The sequence below is a fragment of the Plutella xylostella genome, chromosome 27 (assembly GCF_932276165.1).
Source record: "Plutella xylostella chromosome 27, ilPluXylo3.1, whole genome shotgun sequence".
Lineage (NCBI taxonomy): Eukaryota > Metazoa > Arthropoda > Insecta > Lepidoptera > Plutellidae > Plutella > Plutella xylostella.
In genome coordinates, this window is record NC_064007.1 from 973,680 (window position 1) to 991,796 (window position 18,117).

The 18,117-nt window shown below is 37.5% G+C and overlaps 1 protein-coding gene across 1 annotated transcript in view; it reads right to left on the reverse strand.

Annotated features, from left to right (window-relative positions):
• Window positions 1-4,347: 4,347 nt before the first annotated feature.
• Window positions 4,348-18,117, reverse strand: part of LOC105388659 (chloride channel protein 2) — a 66,785-nt gene continuing 53,015 nt past the window's right edge. The window contains exons 18-26 of the mRNA XM_048630936.1: window positions 17,868-17,961; window positions 12,044-12,179; window positions 11,618-11,729; window positions 10,385-10,501; window positions 9,620-9,715; window positions 8,339-8,425; window positions 7,930-8,022; window positions 7,294-7,430; window positions 4,348-7,210 (exon numbers count right to left, since the gene is read on the reverse strand). Of these exons, the coding sequence (XP_048486893.1) occupies window positions 7,359-7,430; window positions 7,930-8,022; window positions 8,339-8,425; window positions 9,620-9,715; window positions 10,385-10,501; window positions 11,618-11,729; window positions 12,044-12,179; window positions 17,868-17,961 (807 nt within the window). The 3' untranslated portion in view covers window positions 4,348-7,210; window positions 7,294-7,358. The remainder of the gene's footprint in view (window positions 7,211-7,293; window positions 7,431-7,929; window positions 8,023-8,338; window positions 8,426-9,619; window positions 9,716-10,384; window positions 10,502-11,617; window positions 11,730-12,043; window positions 12,180-17,867; window positions 17,962-18,117) is intronic.

The following is an 18,117-nucleotide window of genomic DNA, read 5'->3' on the forward strand; positions in this document are numbered from 1 at the left end:
TTATCAAAATCCGGCTTTGAAACAAATTCTTTTCAAAGATTGACATTTCCTTTTCCAAAAATAACCCAGATTACACATACAATGGCAAAATAATGCAGCCGGTATCATTGTCACGCCTTATCAGCATGTTTTTTTGTCATTGTGAGACCGTAAATTGCAGTCTAGCTAGATGATTATCTAGACAAATCTAGTGCCTTTTTTGAAATACCAAAATGTTAGCGACATCGAAGATAATTTAATTACATGTTACAGTAATTTAATTAGCCATTGGTAGTTCATGCATAGGTAGATTTGCTGAAAAGGAATTGAGCCTAAGGCTGCGTCTACAGTAGACAAACTGTTGGTGCTGAATAAGTTATACAGCGTATCGGTTCGGTATGCCGAGTGTTCACAGTTTGCCAGCTTTGCGTTTACTTTTCGCAATTTGTAACGGTTTACTTACTGTGTGTTTGTTTTTGTTAGGGTAGGTGTTTGATTTTTTATACATAATAAAAGTCCCTATATGCATGCATCTCAACTATCTCATTTAACTACGAGTACAATAAAATTATATATGTATATTCTGCCACTTGACTCTACATACGGCGCTGAGTCATAGGTAGTGGAGATAAATGTTAGAGGTAATATACTTAATTAAGTGCCTACGGTTAATTACAAGTACCTAGCTACATCAGTCATGATTATTGTGTTTACAATTATTATGAACTTTATCATATTTTGCATCACACCGAAATGGCCCTAACACGAGCTCTTGGCGTTCTCTCATAACAACTAACAAAATTGTTGTTTTAATTAAAGTTTCGTTACTTATCGCTTCTCTTCTGAGTTAAAAGTGGATAATTGCAGCTAAATAGTAGCTAGGTGATCATAGCCGTTAGTCGTCCATTGCTGGACATAGGCCTCTCCCAAGCAGCGCCACACCACATGACTATACATATATTATGTATGACATAAATATGTATCCTTAGCCCTCCTCATCCAACCACCGGCGGCCACCTGTCTAAGGTCGTCGGTCCAGCGAAGGGCGTCCCACGCTACGCTTGCCTGTTCGTGGTCTCCACTCGAGAACTCATCGATAATAATCAACGTTGTAGAAACTCATCGATGAATTAATAAGTAGGAAAATAATCGCTAACACTACGAGACGTAGAAAATAAAGGATGCTTAGTTAAGGATAAGATTTCTTATTTTATAGATGTTCAGGTAAAATTATAACTTCTAGATAGGGATTAGAGGTTAAGCACTTACCTATCTACCCACGTATCGTGTTTAGGTACCTACCTAGTAAAAGGTTACTGACCCAATTCCTTTTTTGCAGCTTCCCAATTTGCAGTTCGTTGAACTTTGATTATTTATCAATTAATATTACTTAGTTACATACATTTTCTTCCAGACAAGGTAGCAGCAATCCGCTTATCAAATACTAACCCTGTTATCGCTGGTTTTTATTCGAGATTAACGTTTAATACTGAATGAATTAAATATCGATAATTACGGATAGTTTACTTACTTTTTCCTGGAAAACGAAGCGTGCCTTCGATCAGTGGACGAGCGCGGATGATGGTCAATGACGGTTACACTTTAAAGTTTTTATAACAACAATTAAGTAGGTAAAGTAGTAAAGTAAATTAAGGCTGCATACCATGGCTGCATAGCCAGTAGACAAACTGTTCACCGGTCATTAGACGCGGGGCTGCATGTCCACCAGAGCGGAGCGGACTAGCGGAGCGGTGTGCGAGGCAAAAATCGTCTAAAAACGCATAAACGGAGTTTTTATGCTGATGTATACTCTACTGTCCCATTTTTCTTACTACTTATCGTATACCACTCTGACCTATTTTTCTTTAACCAAAAAGTAAAGGAGTAAGTCCTTACCTATACCATTGTTTATTTAGTAAAGTGCAAAGCCAAAATCCCTGATATCATGCTGTAATGACTGAAAATCACGCACAAATCTCCCATCTAACATTCCCGTGGCCATATGTGCGGATGACGAAACAGCCTCAAATATTTAAAAAACTATGTAGGCACTTATACGTGTACATACTACAACCGAATCACATGAAGATAAAATAAGTGAGGCGCCACTCGCATGACACGCATTTTTTGTGGAACTTTAAATACCTACCTGGGTTGTAGATATATACATATAAGGGGGGATTTAATGAGTGAACTTTCCATCGGCTTATGATTTATCTGAGCAACTTTTATTATGAAACCAACTCTGAAATTATGAACAACACTCAGAACTAAGCTGAACAACTTTTTGAGCTGTGTATTTAGTGAACACGCAGGCAAGCTTCAAACGTTTCTATTCAAAGCTTTAGGATAGGTAACCTATTACCCACAGTTACCTACATACCTAGGTCTTAGACCACCAAACACTATTAACTATAACCCTCCTACTTTTTGTTACTCCCTAGTCGGTTGAAATAAGTGGGAAGATATTTTCTAGTCTTGTCATCGCCACTCTAAGAGGCAGATTTTTTTCTTATAACTATAGTACTAGTAGTCAGAAATTACGATCTGTCTTACCCCTTTTCGTACTTATATCAAAGCCAATGATTTCAAAATGTACCTAAGTCAATGATAAAGGCCTTATTTGCTCCCCCTGACTGCCAAATATTTGTAAGCGGATGTAGCATTGAAACAGGCCACACTCGTCTACCTATTAAAAGAAATAGGACTCATTAAAAAAGTGAACAACCTGGTATCACACAGAGGTCACACAAACAAATAACACAGATACCACTCCACGTGGCCACTGAGTGATTGTGGAAACCAATTATATATATTTATATAAAGTATATAAATACATGTTTAAGTATATGTATACTATGTCTTACAACACACACCTTTTACGCAGCAAAAATGCAAAGCTCAACCAATGAGAGCGCTTTTAGCATGACCACACATTATCGTAATTTAATGATTTCAACCAATAAACGTTCACTGCTTAGAGTTAAATATGTAAGTATGTATTATCAAATTAATAACTGTTTTACGATGAAAGGGATTTACCTTTTGACTCATAATTATGTACTTATTTGAAATATTTAAGTGTGTCTGTTAAATGTAATCAATTACCTACCTATGTAGGCCCTACTATAGCCTTCCAAGAACCACTACAACATATTATATTCCTCTTGCTTCCTCTTTCTAAGCCAAAGACCGTCCCTTTAGACAAAGGTTAGCCGAAAAGCCAATTCTGCAATCTAAGAGTACCACAACTTTTAATATATTAACAGCTGAACAAAGTAACTCTTAAACGACATACTTTATTTCTGGCCTATAGAACAGTTAGGATATTTCAAGAATTTTCATAAATTCATCATATAAAGTATACAGGCTCTTACTTTTAGAAACGGTTCAGATAATAGGCGAACAGTTTGGCTACTAGAAACACAAAATATCAAAAATCAAAATAAAAAAAGCCTGAATTTTATTGTTTTAAACTTTTAACTTAACTATCTATATCCTAGTTCTTAGTTTTATCATATTATTAGTCTATGGTTTTACAAATAAGTGTTTAATTTTATAGTTAGATATTGTAAGTAGGTACTAAGTATAGCTATCTTCTTTAGATATAAGGACAGACAACACTGTCACTTTGCAGTGCCCAATATGGGTAATCAAGTATTAAGCACATCCTTATATTTAAGATCTAATGTACACTTGATTGCAATAAATATTTGGATTTTGAACTAAATAACGAATACCTATCCTTCCATCTAGGTATCATTATTAATTTGAAGCGCAATATGTCTTCACTGATAAATAGATGACCTTATTTAGGGTTAATTAAAAAAAATGGTTCCCACTACGCCGTGACAGCGCATGTTTCAACTAATCTCAGATACAAACGTTTTTTTATAATATTTTAAACGCGTGTTGGGGGCATGTCAAGTATGTGGAATATTTTGTAATTATTTTTACCTACAATTTATCCTATCAATCATTTCATCATTAACAAAAATGAAGATTTCCGGAAAGTAAAATAAAATTCATTCAAAATAGGTAACTTATTTAAAAAATTATTATAGAATTTATTTAAGCAGATACATAATAAGTGGGGTGCAACAGAAGAGCGCCACTAACATTTGTAAATATATACATCTAGTTAAATATAAGTTTTCTATTATTAGTGTATTTAATTAAAAAAAATGTATATAGCTAAGTAGTTAAAATTCAAAATAACTTCTTTAAAAAAGTGTAAATAGTTTGTTAAAAAAACGTCATAATATTTTTTAAAATAAATTAATGCACATAAGATCGTTTATAATTTGAACATATGTGCGTTAGCATGTTTATAGTTTTATAACGAGGAGATGAAAATAAAACCATAAATCTTAGTAGACGTGAATGAATCTTTTACTTGATTTAACAAAACAACATTCAGATTGTAAAGCTTACAGTTAATATATCTTTAAAGGGCCAACCTAAAAATTTCAAGTTTCGAGTCGAAAATAGCAAAAAATATCTATGGGGTGAAATTTTATCAATGACGTACTTCCCGTTTATTTTACGTGATTAGAAAAAAATGTTTCTCATTACGTCGGGTACGTTGACCTGGCAACCGGATCGTCAATGATAAAGTCTCACCCTATACTTACATGATTTGACCAGATAGCAACACTCGTACACACCAATGATACAATAAATAAATACATCACAGAATTTTAGGATACAAAGAACCAATCTCACTAAGGTACCTATAAAAATATATCATATTAATGTTTCAATTCAACTAAATATTTAAATATGATTTTTCACACACCGTTTTCAGAAGTAAATCATTTATGAAGAGTTTTAATTTTACATACGTATTTTCTGGGACGGATATTTATATCTATGTATATAAAAAAAAATATGTTCCATTTCATATCACAACCATTATTTTGTGAAAATTTTTGTATTGTATATTATAAAAATTTGCGACTGAAATATCAAAAATGTAAAATATAACATAGAAAAATAAATATTGCCTTGACTTCTTTCTAAATCGACCTTCTATGGCACAACAAAATATGAGTTAAATCTTAATAAATAAAAATGGCACCACCATAAAAAAACTCTACTTTTAAATGATGAATGATCATAAAAATACAATTACTTAGGTAAGTATATTATAAGAATTTATCTACTTATTGAATACCTAAAAGGGTTATAATTTAATATTTGAAGAAATATTTAGGTTGTACAATATCAATATCACTAAAAATTTGTGCCTTAAAGTAGATTTAATTAACATTATAATCTTAAAACTAACTATAACAAGATTTGGAATGATTTAGAATTTCATCACAAGCCTTGAGTTAGGGATATTTTATCAATTTTCGTAAATCAAGAGGGAAGTATTATTGTGTACTTATAAATATAAAAAATACTGAATTGGTTTTCTAAAGTTCCACCCACAAAATGCACCACCAAACGGCCCCCATTTTTAAAACCATTTTAATTTGAATAAAATATTAGGTACTCAGTACTCAATCTTTTATTGCATCCATAAGTAAATTTTACAGGTGTTAAATACATTAAGTTAAGAACTTTATGGACCCTGTCGGGCACAGCAAATTAAAACAGATACGTCTTTAGTTGTTAGGTAATATTCTGATGCTCTGTTAAATGTACTTAAATATTGTAGACGGCGTTTGACGTTTAGGAGTAATTTGGTGCTGTCACTGGAACTTTTTCATTGCTCACGTGTATACTACGTAATTATACTTAGGCCCTGTTCCTCAATGTCTGGTTAGTGGCTACCTGTGAGATAAAATACATGCTGTCACTCTCTGTTATTATTTGATTGACAGTGACAGCATGTATTTTATCTCACAGGTAGCCACTAACCAGACATTGTGAAAAAAACCCTTAATATATTTTGTCTATTTAATAATTATTTTTGTCCATATCAACCAGTTACACACTTTGTAATAACATAATTATAATCTCCAATGGGCAAGCATGTTTTGCTAAACAGACCTCGCTTTCTTCGAACAATCGTATACAATTAGCACCAATCAAAATTCACACATTAGTTATAGTATATTTTTTTATATATAGGGTGTTGCAAAAAGGCAAAAGGGGGTGACTCAGGGGGTCATTCTGAACAACGATTGTTCTATGAATTTGGAAATTCGCAAAAAAATAGCATACCCATTTTGCAACACACTGTATAACTGTCGTAAAATGTAATTTTACCGCCATGCAAGTTAACCTACCAAAAATTCACATTTTATAGTTTCTAATCTCATGTAATATTATTATTTGTGCTGCCTTAGTCATAAAATAAAGACAAAACATTTTTACTAAGCTATACAGGATGTCCTTGAAAGTATGGATTAAACGAAAGGGGGTGACTCAGGGGCACTTTCCGAGTTACTTAAATTCTACTACTTGGAAAAATCACCTGAATAATTTTACTGTTTTTATTGATGTCTACTTATAAAGTTAATTTTAGTTTGCCTCGTTTGAGGTACGTCAGATTGTCAAAATTGTTACAAATTCTGTAATTTGGTCACAAATTTATAGTAAAATGTCTTTGAAGTTGGAGGCTAACAAGGCAATAGGTATCGTCTATTCGAAACGCACTCATATTATCACAAGAATAAGATACATATTTGGACCAGCATTTCTTATTGCCTACTTATACATTATAAATATTATATTCTAACGGTTGTGAGGTACGAAGCAAATAACATCCAGCCACACAATCAACAAAAGCAACCTTCGTTAGTTACAATTTTGACCACCAGATGTCGCTACTAGCCTGGAGGTAGAAAGTTGACCTGTAGTCAAAGGTGTTTTAAACAGTCTGAGATTCAACGTCATAATTTTGAATTAGCTATAGGTATACCATTGTTATTTTGCGTTATCTAAAATCAAGACAGTTTTAAGTGATAGATCGCCATCTGTTGATGAAAATTGTAACTAGCTTCAATTACAAAATAATAATAATATTTTAACAACTACATAAAGAATCTCAATTTATTGTCTTTTGAACGTGATCCTATGATTATACTTATGACATTGATAAAACTTACATTCTTACATTGGTAGTATTTTTCATCATCAGCCATCAGTTCTAACAAATAGTTGAAAAGGGATAGAATATTCAGATCAGACAGCTGAGGTCGATATATTATTTTCTGGACAAACGGGCAACATTCTACACTCTGACCTGAGACATAAATCATCAACCAGTTGACTGTACAGTATGGAGCAGATAAACCTGACCCCCCTCAGAAGCATTGTTAGTAAGAGAGGGGGGTCAGGTTTCTTTGCACCTGACCGTACGTGTCACCGTCACTTCAGTAATGCGAAGTTTGTTAAACTCACTCAGTTTATCTTCATGATCATCATCACTTCTCACTGGTGGTGGTCAGTTTCGCTGTTTCACTGTCGGACGGGGGCGCTGGCTCTGAAGTTTGGACCTGGGAATATCATCATCATCATTAATACTTACCATAAAAAATCAACAAAAGCAAGTTCTGCAGGGGATTTTGTTTAGTAATAGAGCAAGCATACCTATATGCAATGTACAATAGAATAGGTTACTTCTAAAGGTACATAGCACATACTCGTATAAACGTAACATAACGGATCATCACCGTATCACCTTTCGCCCGAGCTTGTCCCGAGGCAAGGCGATTACATTACGCCAGTCATGATCACGATCCCTTTCCGAGTTGATATGTATGCTGTGACCTTAAATCTTTCCAGTTTTGATCTTGGGACGTTAGAAACGTTTGTCTCAGTCATAAAAAATCTTCTCATCACACCTTATTCGCATGACATATCGGAATGGGAATATAAGCGAGTGAGAGGTCTGATAAAATTAATTATAACTAATTTATAGCACTTTTGTACTGGCACTGGTTTAGTGTAGGCACTGTGTTGTGTGTTAGTGTGTTTGTTTGTTATTATGTTTACCTTAATGACAGTAGGCAGCGGCGTAGAGGGCGGCTCCGGTCGGTTGGCCACCGTCAGGGCTCCAGAGTTCACATCTTCAATGGCTTTGCGGAGCTGAAAGAAAGACATGACAAGTAAGTGTTTCAACTGTCATCTTAATTCAAAACTTGGCTGTAATAGTGTAACGGTATAACCATATTAGAGAGAGTTTTATGTCTTGCAGTAGACGGTTTTTATATAAGTAGTTTTAGCATATAGATATCTTTAACTCCAGCTAGATCCATTGACCCTAACTGGCCTTGTGAGGCCAGCAGTGGATTTATTTTTGAATGGATTATTCTTGTTGGAATCCTACTCTTTCTAGAAGTGGATGATTAGTTACAAATTGATAAATAAAATAAATGACTATGATTATGATTATGTTTCTCACCTCCTTCAAGGAGACCACTCCTATGAGTCGTCCGATCGCCGTTACGTACGCGCGACTCACGCCCAGCGTCGAGAATAGAGAGTGAACCTGTAAAGTATACACATGATTAAATATACCTAAAATTAACATTATGAATCAAGTCTGCAAACAGGGTACACTGAGTTATATTGTGTTTAAGTTTCACTTTCATTGATATGAAGATTTTAAAAATACTATGTTAGATAAACCTATAGATCCCAGCCGGTATCGAATCCAGAATCTTCTATCTATCCAAGAGTACAAATGTATGTACTTACAGTGAAATGTGGAACGAGCCTCCTCTGTCTGACTGATGAATAAAGGCAATTTATTCGTGATATAAAAACATAAATCGTTCGTTCATTCGTTCATTACCTTGAGTAGCGAGGTTCTCTCGACCAGCTGGAAGGGCGCGGGGTCGATGTGGCACATGTACAGACTGTCGTCTTCGTTCATTCATTCGTTCGTTCGTTCATTCGTTCATTACCTTGAGTAGCGAGGTTCTCTCGACCAGCTGGAAGGGCGCGGGGTCGATGTGGCACATGTACAGACTGTCGTCTTCGTTCATTCATTCGTTCGTTCGTTCATTCGTTCATTACCTTGAGTAGCGAGGTTCTCTCGACCAGCTGGAAGGGCGCGGGGTCGATGTGGCACATGTACAGACTGTCGTCTTCGTTCATTCATTCGTTCGTTCGTTCATTCGTTCATTACCTTGAGTAGCGAGGTTCTCTCGACCAGCTGGAAGGGCGCGGGGTCGATGTGGCACATGTACAGACTGTCGTCTTCATTCATTCATTCGTTCGTTCGTTCATTCGTTCATTACCTTGAGTAGCGAGGTTCTCTCGACCAGCTGGAAGGGCGCGGGGTCGATGTGGCACATGTACAGACTGTCGTCTTCGTTCATTCATTCGTTCGTTCGTTCATTCGTTCATTACCTTGAGTAGCGAGGTTCTCTCGACCAGCTGGAAGGGCGCGGGGTCGATGTGGCACATGTACAGACTGTCGTCTTCGTTCATTCATTCGTTCGTTCGTTCATTACCTTGAGTAGCGAGGTTCTCTCGACCAGCTGGAAGGGCGCGGGGTCGATGTGGCACATGTACAGACTGTCGTCTTCATTCATTCATTCGTTCGTTCGTTCATTCGTTCATTACCTTGAGTAGCGAGGTTCTCTCGACCAGCTGGAAGGGCGCGGGGTCGATGTGGCACATGTACAGACTGTCGTCTTCGTTCATTCATTCGTTCGTTCGTTCATTCGTTCATTACCTTGAGTAGCGAGGTTCTCTCGACCAGCTGGAAGGGCGCGGGGTCGATGTGGCACATGTACAGACTGTCGTCTTCGTAGTCATCGTCGTCAGGATGCTGAAATAGAACAGTTTATTAGTTAAGCTTGGACCATTTCCCACTACGCTGGTCCACTGCGGGTTGGTGGGTTCACATAATATCTAGATGTGCTAAGTCTAGTTATGCAGGTTTCCTCACGATGTTTTCCTTCACCGTAAGAGCGATGGTATACATTGTACTTATGTTAAAAGAACTCATTGGTACATGTCAGCGCCGGGATTTGAACCCGCATCTCTTGCGTGAGAAGCGGGCGCTTACCCGACTGAGCTACCACCGCTCTACTAACTTTAGGACACATTTATTTATTTTATTTCTTTATTTATTTATTCTTCATTGCACAATATACAAAAGTAATTATGTACAATTAGGTGGACTTAATGCTAAAAGCATTTTCTACCAGTCAACCTACATATCTTGGAGTTCTTTAAATACTTCATCAGTGAAGTATACTGCATTAATTCTTACTTAGCACAAAAGGTAAACAATCTTTGTGTGTACCTAATATTATTTAAATTGTTTAAAAACTATGTTTCAAAATATAACAAAACAAAAAATTAAATACGTACCAGCAATAATGATTAATTTCGTAAATAAACCATTTATTTTACTACTTTTTAAATAAAAGACACACAAAGATTGTTTTCCTTTTGTGCCAAGTAAGGACAAATGGATTATAGTTCCACGTACCGTGTCCCTCCTCCGCGCCACATGCAGCATGCGGTCGAAGTCCACCTCGCGCGCCATCTGCAGCGCCTCCCACGCGCGCTGGTCCTCCGGGGACATGTCGCACACGCGCTCGCGGGGCTGGAATATACAGATATGAGGGGACAACTGACACACTCGGGTTTCCGTCTCTAAACTAGGGTGCGGGTGCAATACATAGATAAATAAATATGTGGGGACAACTGACACACAGCCATCTGACCCCAAGCTGAGCAGAGCCTGTGATAGCTGTCCGATACAGCTGATATATCTACATAAATATATAGATATCTGCCACCTGGAGCTGTCATGTCACAGACGTGCTCGCGGGGCTGGAATATATAGGTAAATAAGGGGACATCTGACACACGGATTTTCGTCTCCAAACTAAGCCTTTAATACGAGATATATCAACTCTTCAATACAGCATATATATAAATATGAAGATATCTGTCACCTAGTGCTGTCATGTCACACAAGCACTCGCGGGGCTGGAATATATAGGTAAATAAGGTGACATCTCACACACGGTTATCCGTCTCTAGGGTACGGGTGCGGGGCTGCTATGTAGAAGTATATAAATATGAGGGGACATCTGACACTCGGCCATCCGACCCTAAGCTGAGCAGAGCCTGTGATAGCTATCCGATACAGCTTGATAGCTGTCCGATATATCTACATAAATGTATAGATATCTGCCACCTGGAGCTGGTATGTCACACACGTGCTCGCGGTGCTGGAATACATGGATAAATACACTTTCCATCTCCAAACTAGGGTGCGGATTTATTTACACAGACAGAGAAATAGATATTTGACAATTGGAGCGTCTCCCACGCGCGCTGGTCCTCCGGGGACATGTCACACATGGCACACGCGCCCGCGGGGCTGAAACAAATCAATATGAGGGGACAACTGACACACTCGGGTCTCCGTCTCTAGGGTGCGGGTGCGGGGCTGCAATGTAGAAGTATATAAATATAAGGGGACATCTCACACTCGGCCATCCGACCCTAAGCTGAGCAGAGTCTATTATATTGGGCAACAGATAAATCAACATAAGTATTTACTATATTTATGTATAAGATATAGACACTCAAACATTATCTTTAAAATAAGATCTCCCCAATTTTAGGGTTCATTCTTTGTACAGGAAAACTCCCCATTTTAGGGGGAAAAACTCCCAATTTGCGTAATTTTCTACAGTAGTTGACATACCAATGTGACTTTCTTGTAGACACTAGGGCTCTGTGGCAGCGGCTCCATGCCGCCCTCCACGTCGTGTAGCATCGAGGAACGCTTGAAGATTGCTTCAAATGCCGCTCGGATCCTGCAAATTAGTTACATGGGTGGATTATTATACTTCTGTTAAGTTTCCGTTGGCAGGTACCCGTTCTACTGAGAATTATTCATTTGGGCTCAACTAAATCGTGATTTTTTTATGCATACAACGAATACATAGATAAATACCTACTTATGATTGCAAAAGAGATCTCTAGTGAAAACCACTAATAGTGTAAACTAGGGTGCCACGGCAGGCGGTAGAGAGTGGATGAAGGAAGCCTAAGACAGAATTTTGCGAAGCTCCTTCAAATAATCTTATAATAATGAATGCATAAGACAACTATTGGCTGTTGATAATACCTGGTCTCTGCCCCTGTGACGGTGGTGTAGACACAGGGGGGCGCGGGGGACTGGCCCCCGGCCCCGAGCCCCCGGGTCAGGGTGAACGAGTTGGTCTTCTTCAGGATCGACTTGGGACGGAAGAGTTGGCCGGGGGCTGGTGGGGGAATTGTGACAAATTAGTTAATTAAAAAAACTGGATAGCTGAGATAAATATTGTAGGTACTATATGCACAGTCTATGGAGTGAAAATAAACCAGCGCATGTTGCATTTATTGATTGTAACATTGCCGCAACAAACCTAAGTAATATCGGCTTTGAGACATCCCATTAACACCCGTCGTTCGCCTTATCTCGCCTCCAAGGGCGCCTAAAAAGTGTCTCCTGTCCGTGTGTGAAGATACAGGATACAGGATTTCTAGCCTTCTTTGTCTACGTGAAATGAACAGCCAGTCTTATTTTATTATTTATTATTTATTATTACAAAATTGTTGGCGTAAATTGCATATCACTTCGACTAAGCTTCAAAGGGCTAGCACGGGGCGCAATTAAAACGTGACGAACGTTTTGCATCGCGCTCACTCATATCGCGCAGCCTTAAAAGCGAGCGCGACGGAGAACTTCACGTGCTAGCCCTTCAGCCGCAATGTCATTTTGGGAAGCTTATGCTATAGATTGGCAAGTTGCTTGGCGACCCTCCTTGCGGGGTGAAAGACGCGGAGGGGACGAGGTACCCAAGACGACAGCGGGTAGCGGGAGGGTAGCGGGGAAGGGCAACGCGTGCACTGCATGTCATTGTTACGGCAGTCTCGGCCGCGCAGCCGAGGCGGCCACATGTCTTATATAGTCTGTCATAATTTGAGTGCGACCCACATGAGATCATTGATCCTGAGACCATTAGTCTTAGGATGAGTGTTGAGGCCTTTTTAATATTATCATTATATTATTATTAGGTATCTATAATTCGTCAACAAAATAACGTTAAAAACAACAAATCATGTAATGTCTCAATATAGGGGCTTCTTGTAGAACAGCGTACCGGATCAGTCATGCTACGCGGCTAAAGGTTGGTACTGCGCAGTCAGATACGAAAAAGTAAACAACAAAGACGAAGAGTCCATATGACAGTGCGTCAGTTGTCAGTTCTTGTAACTAGGAAAGCAACCAAAATTTATGTGATTTAATGAAAGTAATTAATGAGCAAAACACAGAGAAAAATTACAAAATTGATGAAATTTTGAAAGAAAATGGTCATATCGTGCTTCGCCTACCCCTATACCACCCGGAATTAAATCCTATTGAACTTGTGTGGCGGTACGTGAAAGGCGAGCTCGCAAGAACGTCGATTGACTCTAACTTAGATAAAGAGATAAAAGACTTAGAGTTGCTTTTCTCTAATTATTCGCCTAAAAAGTGGAGAAATTGTGACGACCATGTCATAAAAAATTAAGACGAATATTATAAATCTGATAGAGTATTTGACGATGTATTGGACAGGTATGTTATTGTTTATTTATAATTTATTGTAAATTAAACATAAATTTGTTTTTGTCTTAGATTTATAATTGAAGTTAATGAAAACGATGATGAAGATGAGGATGACGACGACGATGAACAAGTTCAAACAGAGAGTGAACATGATAGTGACATGGAAATTGATTTATAAAATAAAACACTTTTACATAAATAAATTCAAATTGGTAGATATTCTGAGTCGTTCGTCAAGTCGCGCGCCTTAGACTCGCGCGCCACGCGAGTTGGCATCTTCTGTTTTTTTATATCGTCAACTCGCGAGCCCATGTAAAATACGGTCAGATGCAAACGAATTGAAACTAAAAAAAAAATTTAATATGTGGGTACATATTGTCTCCCTGGCTGATTAGCATAAGAAGGTACCGACTAGACAGTCGCCATTAAAGTAGATGCTTTGATTTCGGGATAAAGATACAACAAAGCCTATGTTGGAAGTGCGGAATGAGGCAAAAGGGGATGTGACCTATGACGCATGATACCCAAGTTTGCTATGTCTCTCATCCCGTGTGCAAATTTTACCTGTCATAGCTATGTCCTTCAAGTTTTTGTTGCAAAAACCGGTTTAAAGGGTTAAAACGTCATTGTTTTAGTTACGCCTAATTCGAAGCAGAGATGTAAGATGTAGGATATAAATATAACAAAGACCGAACAAATAAAAATGGTTCCTGTGTTTGGAGGTGTTCGAAGGGAACAGTTTGCCAAGCGAGATTAATTACTGATTCTATTTTAAAGTTAAGTCCTATAAAATAACCTATGCATTTTAAGGGCCCGTACAGGGTGACGTGCCGCGCCAATTTTGGGTTTTCAATGCTCTTCACACAGCACACGCAGTGACACGCACACATGTAAGTTTGCACAGTGGGTCGATAAACTTTTACTCGCCAACTTTATTGACAATTATGTTCAAGTACATTTTGGGTGATTTTAGGGTAAGTAAGTATAATTCTTACTTACACTGGTAGGCACCAGGAAAGAGTAGAAATTAATAGGGGTGCCACTTTACTCTATACTCGGAACCCGATTAGCTTTCTCAAACAAATGTGGTATTTACTTGTAGAAAGGTAACTACAAGTATTAAAGTGTAGATAATAAGTTTCGGGCATCCTCCAGCCAACTGAACCCCGACGACAAAGCAAAGTAAATACATAGTGTCGCAAAAGGGCTATACTAAGCCAAAAGGGGATGACTCAAGGAGTCATTCTGGACAACTTTTGTTCTACGAGATTTGCAAATTCGCGAAAAAAAATATTGGTTTTCCATGGTAAAAAGACACAGTCATGTCCAACAAAGTTTCTATTTTGATGTAGGTATGAGGTATTGTTAGAAGCGTATTGATGGCGCGATAGTTATAGGCTATGTGACGTTCCATTAAAATGTACATAGCGCCCTCTAGAGGACATAACGTGATGATCGAAAAAATAATAATTCAACTTTGCCGTGTAAGGTATCAAATGAAAGGGCTTGATTTTCACATTACAAAAATATGCATATTGAAGGTATTTAAATAACAACACCAAAATTATTGAAATAAAAAATGATCATGAACTACTGACGTAAAATTTCATAAAATAAAAACAACTAAAAATTTACAAATAAAAAAATACAATTATAATCAAACGAAAAACCCGACTATACGCTAAAAACATGAAAACAAGTCCCAATGTTAATGGAAAGTATCGCAGGCGGGGAACAACTTGACCGCCACTCAAGGCCGTTTTCTAAGTAACATTCAGCTAAATGGTGAACCCTCTGCTGGTCCCCGCCTACGATACTTTCCATTAACATTGGGACTTGTCAAGAAAACTCAACAGGGGTTTCCATACTAAAGTGAACAGGACTGAAAACCATCACACTTTTTACCTTTAAATTGCGCTAATTTTGTTAGTTTTTCTGTTGAATTTTGTCCACCTTTTCTGATTGTTTTGGCCATATCTTTGTGATACCTAAATCGATTTGATATTGAAATGTCTCATTTGAAAGCTTATAAGTTGACAATGTTTTTAAGCTGAAGTGCACAAAAAATTGTTGTATGAAATTCTTTTTTAATTTAACTTATTTCTTTTTAGGTTTTGAATATTTTTAAAAAATGTTTATCTATTTTGAGGTATTGTGTCTAATTTAAGTCAAATAATGCACATTTGATTATTTTAATAAGTTTATTAAGATGTTACTAATTCAAAACAAACAAAAAAAGGATTGAAATATGGCTAGTTTTTTTTATTTTCGGTTTTAAACATGAAATTTTGGCAAAAATTCAAAAAATCTTTAAATATTAAATATCTTAGAAATGGTTAAGTTTCGGATAATGCATTATAGGGTATAATCGACTGGAAATGCCTTCCTCTATCACCTCCTGAAAGGATCAGGTCTACTTATCAATAAGCCTGTATACCGCTTTTTCAATACCTTTAAGTACATTTTTTGGTAGCAGCATAATATTTTTACTTAATTTTAGGGTTTCGAACGTCAAAAGAAAAAAAGCAACCGTTATAGGATCTCTTTGCTGTCCGTCTGTCTGACTGACTGTCTGTCACCGCCCTTTTTCTCAGAAACGGGTAAAGATATCAAGCTGATATTTCACATAGATGGGGAGTACCCCAAAAAAAATATTATGGTACTCCCTGTCCCACACAAGTAAATTGGGGCTTATATTTTTTCCAGTTATTTTGATGTGTATTCTTTTTTTTCTTTGTTGTTTTGTATAAGTATGTGTTTCTTTTCTTTAAATCTGTATTTTTTTTGTTGTTGCTGTCTATGTGTCGAATAAATGTATCTTTATCTTCAAATCACGCCATCTATCGTTTGTTTTTTTTGTGGCTACTGTCTATAGAAGAAATTCCGTTATTGACAATTTTACGTTACGAATTTATTTTTATTTATTTTATTTTTATTTTTACATTTTCGTGGAGAACCAACAGCATTTTGTTAATAAATAATTATTACTTATAAACATATAACAACTTGATGCCATTAACAGAATGAACTTAGTAAACCCAGTAAACCCAACACATCCAGAGGAAAAATAAAATCTCTTTCTCTCTCTCTGAAAAACATACTTAATAGCCTAACTAAACTCGATGCCTTTAGCTATTAACATCTTTGAAATAAAATTGAGCCACCACCGTGTTACTGCCCTCATCAGATCCTCACGAGACCATACCTCAACCAGCACCAAGAGACTGTATTTTTGATCCCTAACCTAATGTTCGTGCGTATTGTCATCACTTAGATCCATTCGCTATATTCCTGCTCCTCATCAGACCTTTACGAGACTGTAATGTCACGAGAATATTGCACACTATCTAATTTAATTTAATGTATTGAATATACTGGAAGAATTATGCTTCCTCAATTTCAAATCAAATTATGTTGGTGTCATAAAAGTTGAAAAAGTGCAATGACAACCAATGTGCAGTGATTTTGTATCTGTACACGATAAGATCGCGAGCTGTCAGTGCTGCCTAAACCGACGTGACCCTTCTTTGGAGGCCAGCGGCCAACTGAGTCAAACGTCACTTGTGTTTATGATTTTATAACACAGAAAGCCGCCATAGATATTTGTATGAAGATTTGAGGGAAAAAATTGCTCAAGTTTGGGATTAATTTACACAAAATAAGTGTGTGTTTATTAAAAAACAAGGTATTTAGCGCCTAGTCCAAGCCTTTAACTTTATAATATGATAAAAATCATATGAAAATTCTTAATAATTACGACAAAGTTGTTACAATACGGGAGTGTGATTTTCTGGTTTTTCGTCATATTCTGAATTTTATTTACAGTTATCCATAATCATTTACTTGAATTGGAATCATTCAGCACCTAGCTAGACTCTTCGGCTACCTGTGTGATTTTTTTCAAGGTTGTAGAGCATCGTTTACTACATAATTCTATGACAATGCCAACCCTCGATTCCCCCTTGCAGACCCTTAAGTAGTTACCTTAAGCATAAAAAATTATAACTTTTGTGGCTGACTCTACATATTTTCACAGTCGAGCGAGTTGACGACAAAAAAGTAGGTAAATACGGGAGGGGCAACTCGCGCGTGGCGCGCGAGTCTAAGGCGCGCGACTTGACGAATGACTCGGGTCGGGTGGCCGTGTGTACAATTTCTCCAGTATTTCCACATATTATTACTATTAATGGAAGAGATTGAAAAAAACTGACAGTCGGGTTGCCCACTTACCCGACAACTCCCTCAGCACAAGTTTGTTTGTGTTGGGGTCCACCAAACCGCACTAGGCCAGCGTGGTGGACCCGTGCCCCAGCAGTGGGGACGTGATGGATCGTGATGAATGTAAGAGATGACTTACCGGGTATAAGCCCGCCCTGGTCCTGCGTGGTGAGCGAGGAGCCGCGCGTCATGCCGCCGCCCGGCGGGTGCAGCGAGTCGGGGGCCGGGGTCACCTGCGAGTCACCATAACCATGTTAGAGAATATTAGCAGTAGAAGAATAAGCCCTAGATCCATCATTCACACTCGGTTAGATCATAGAAAGGGATTAGTTTATCAATTATCATCATCTTCATAAGAAATTATTGACAGATGTGTCAAAAGTCCATAA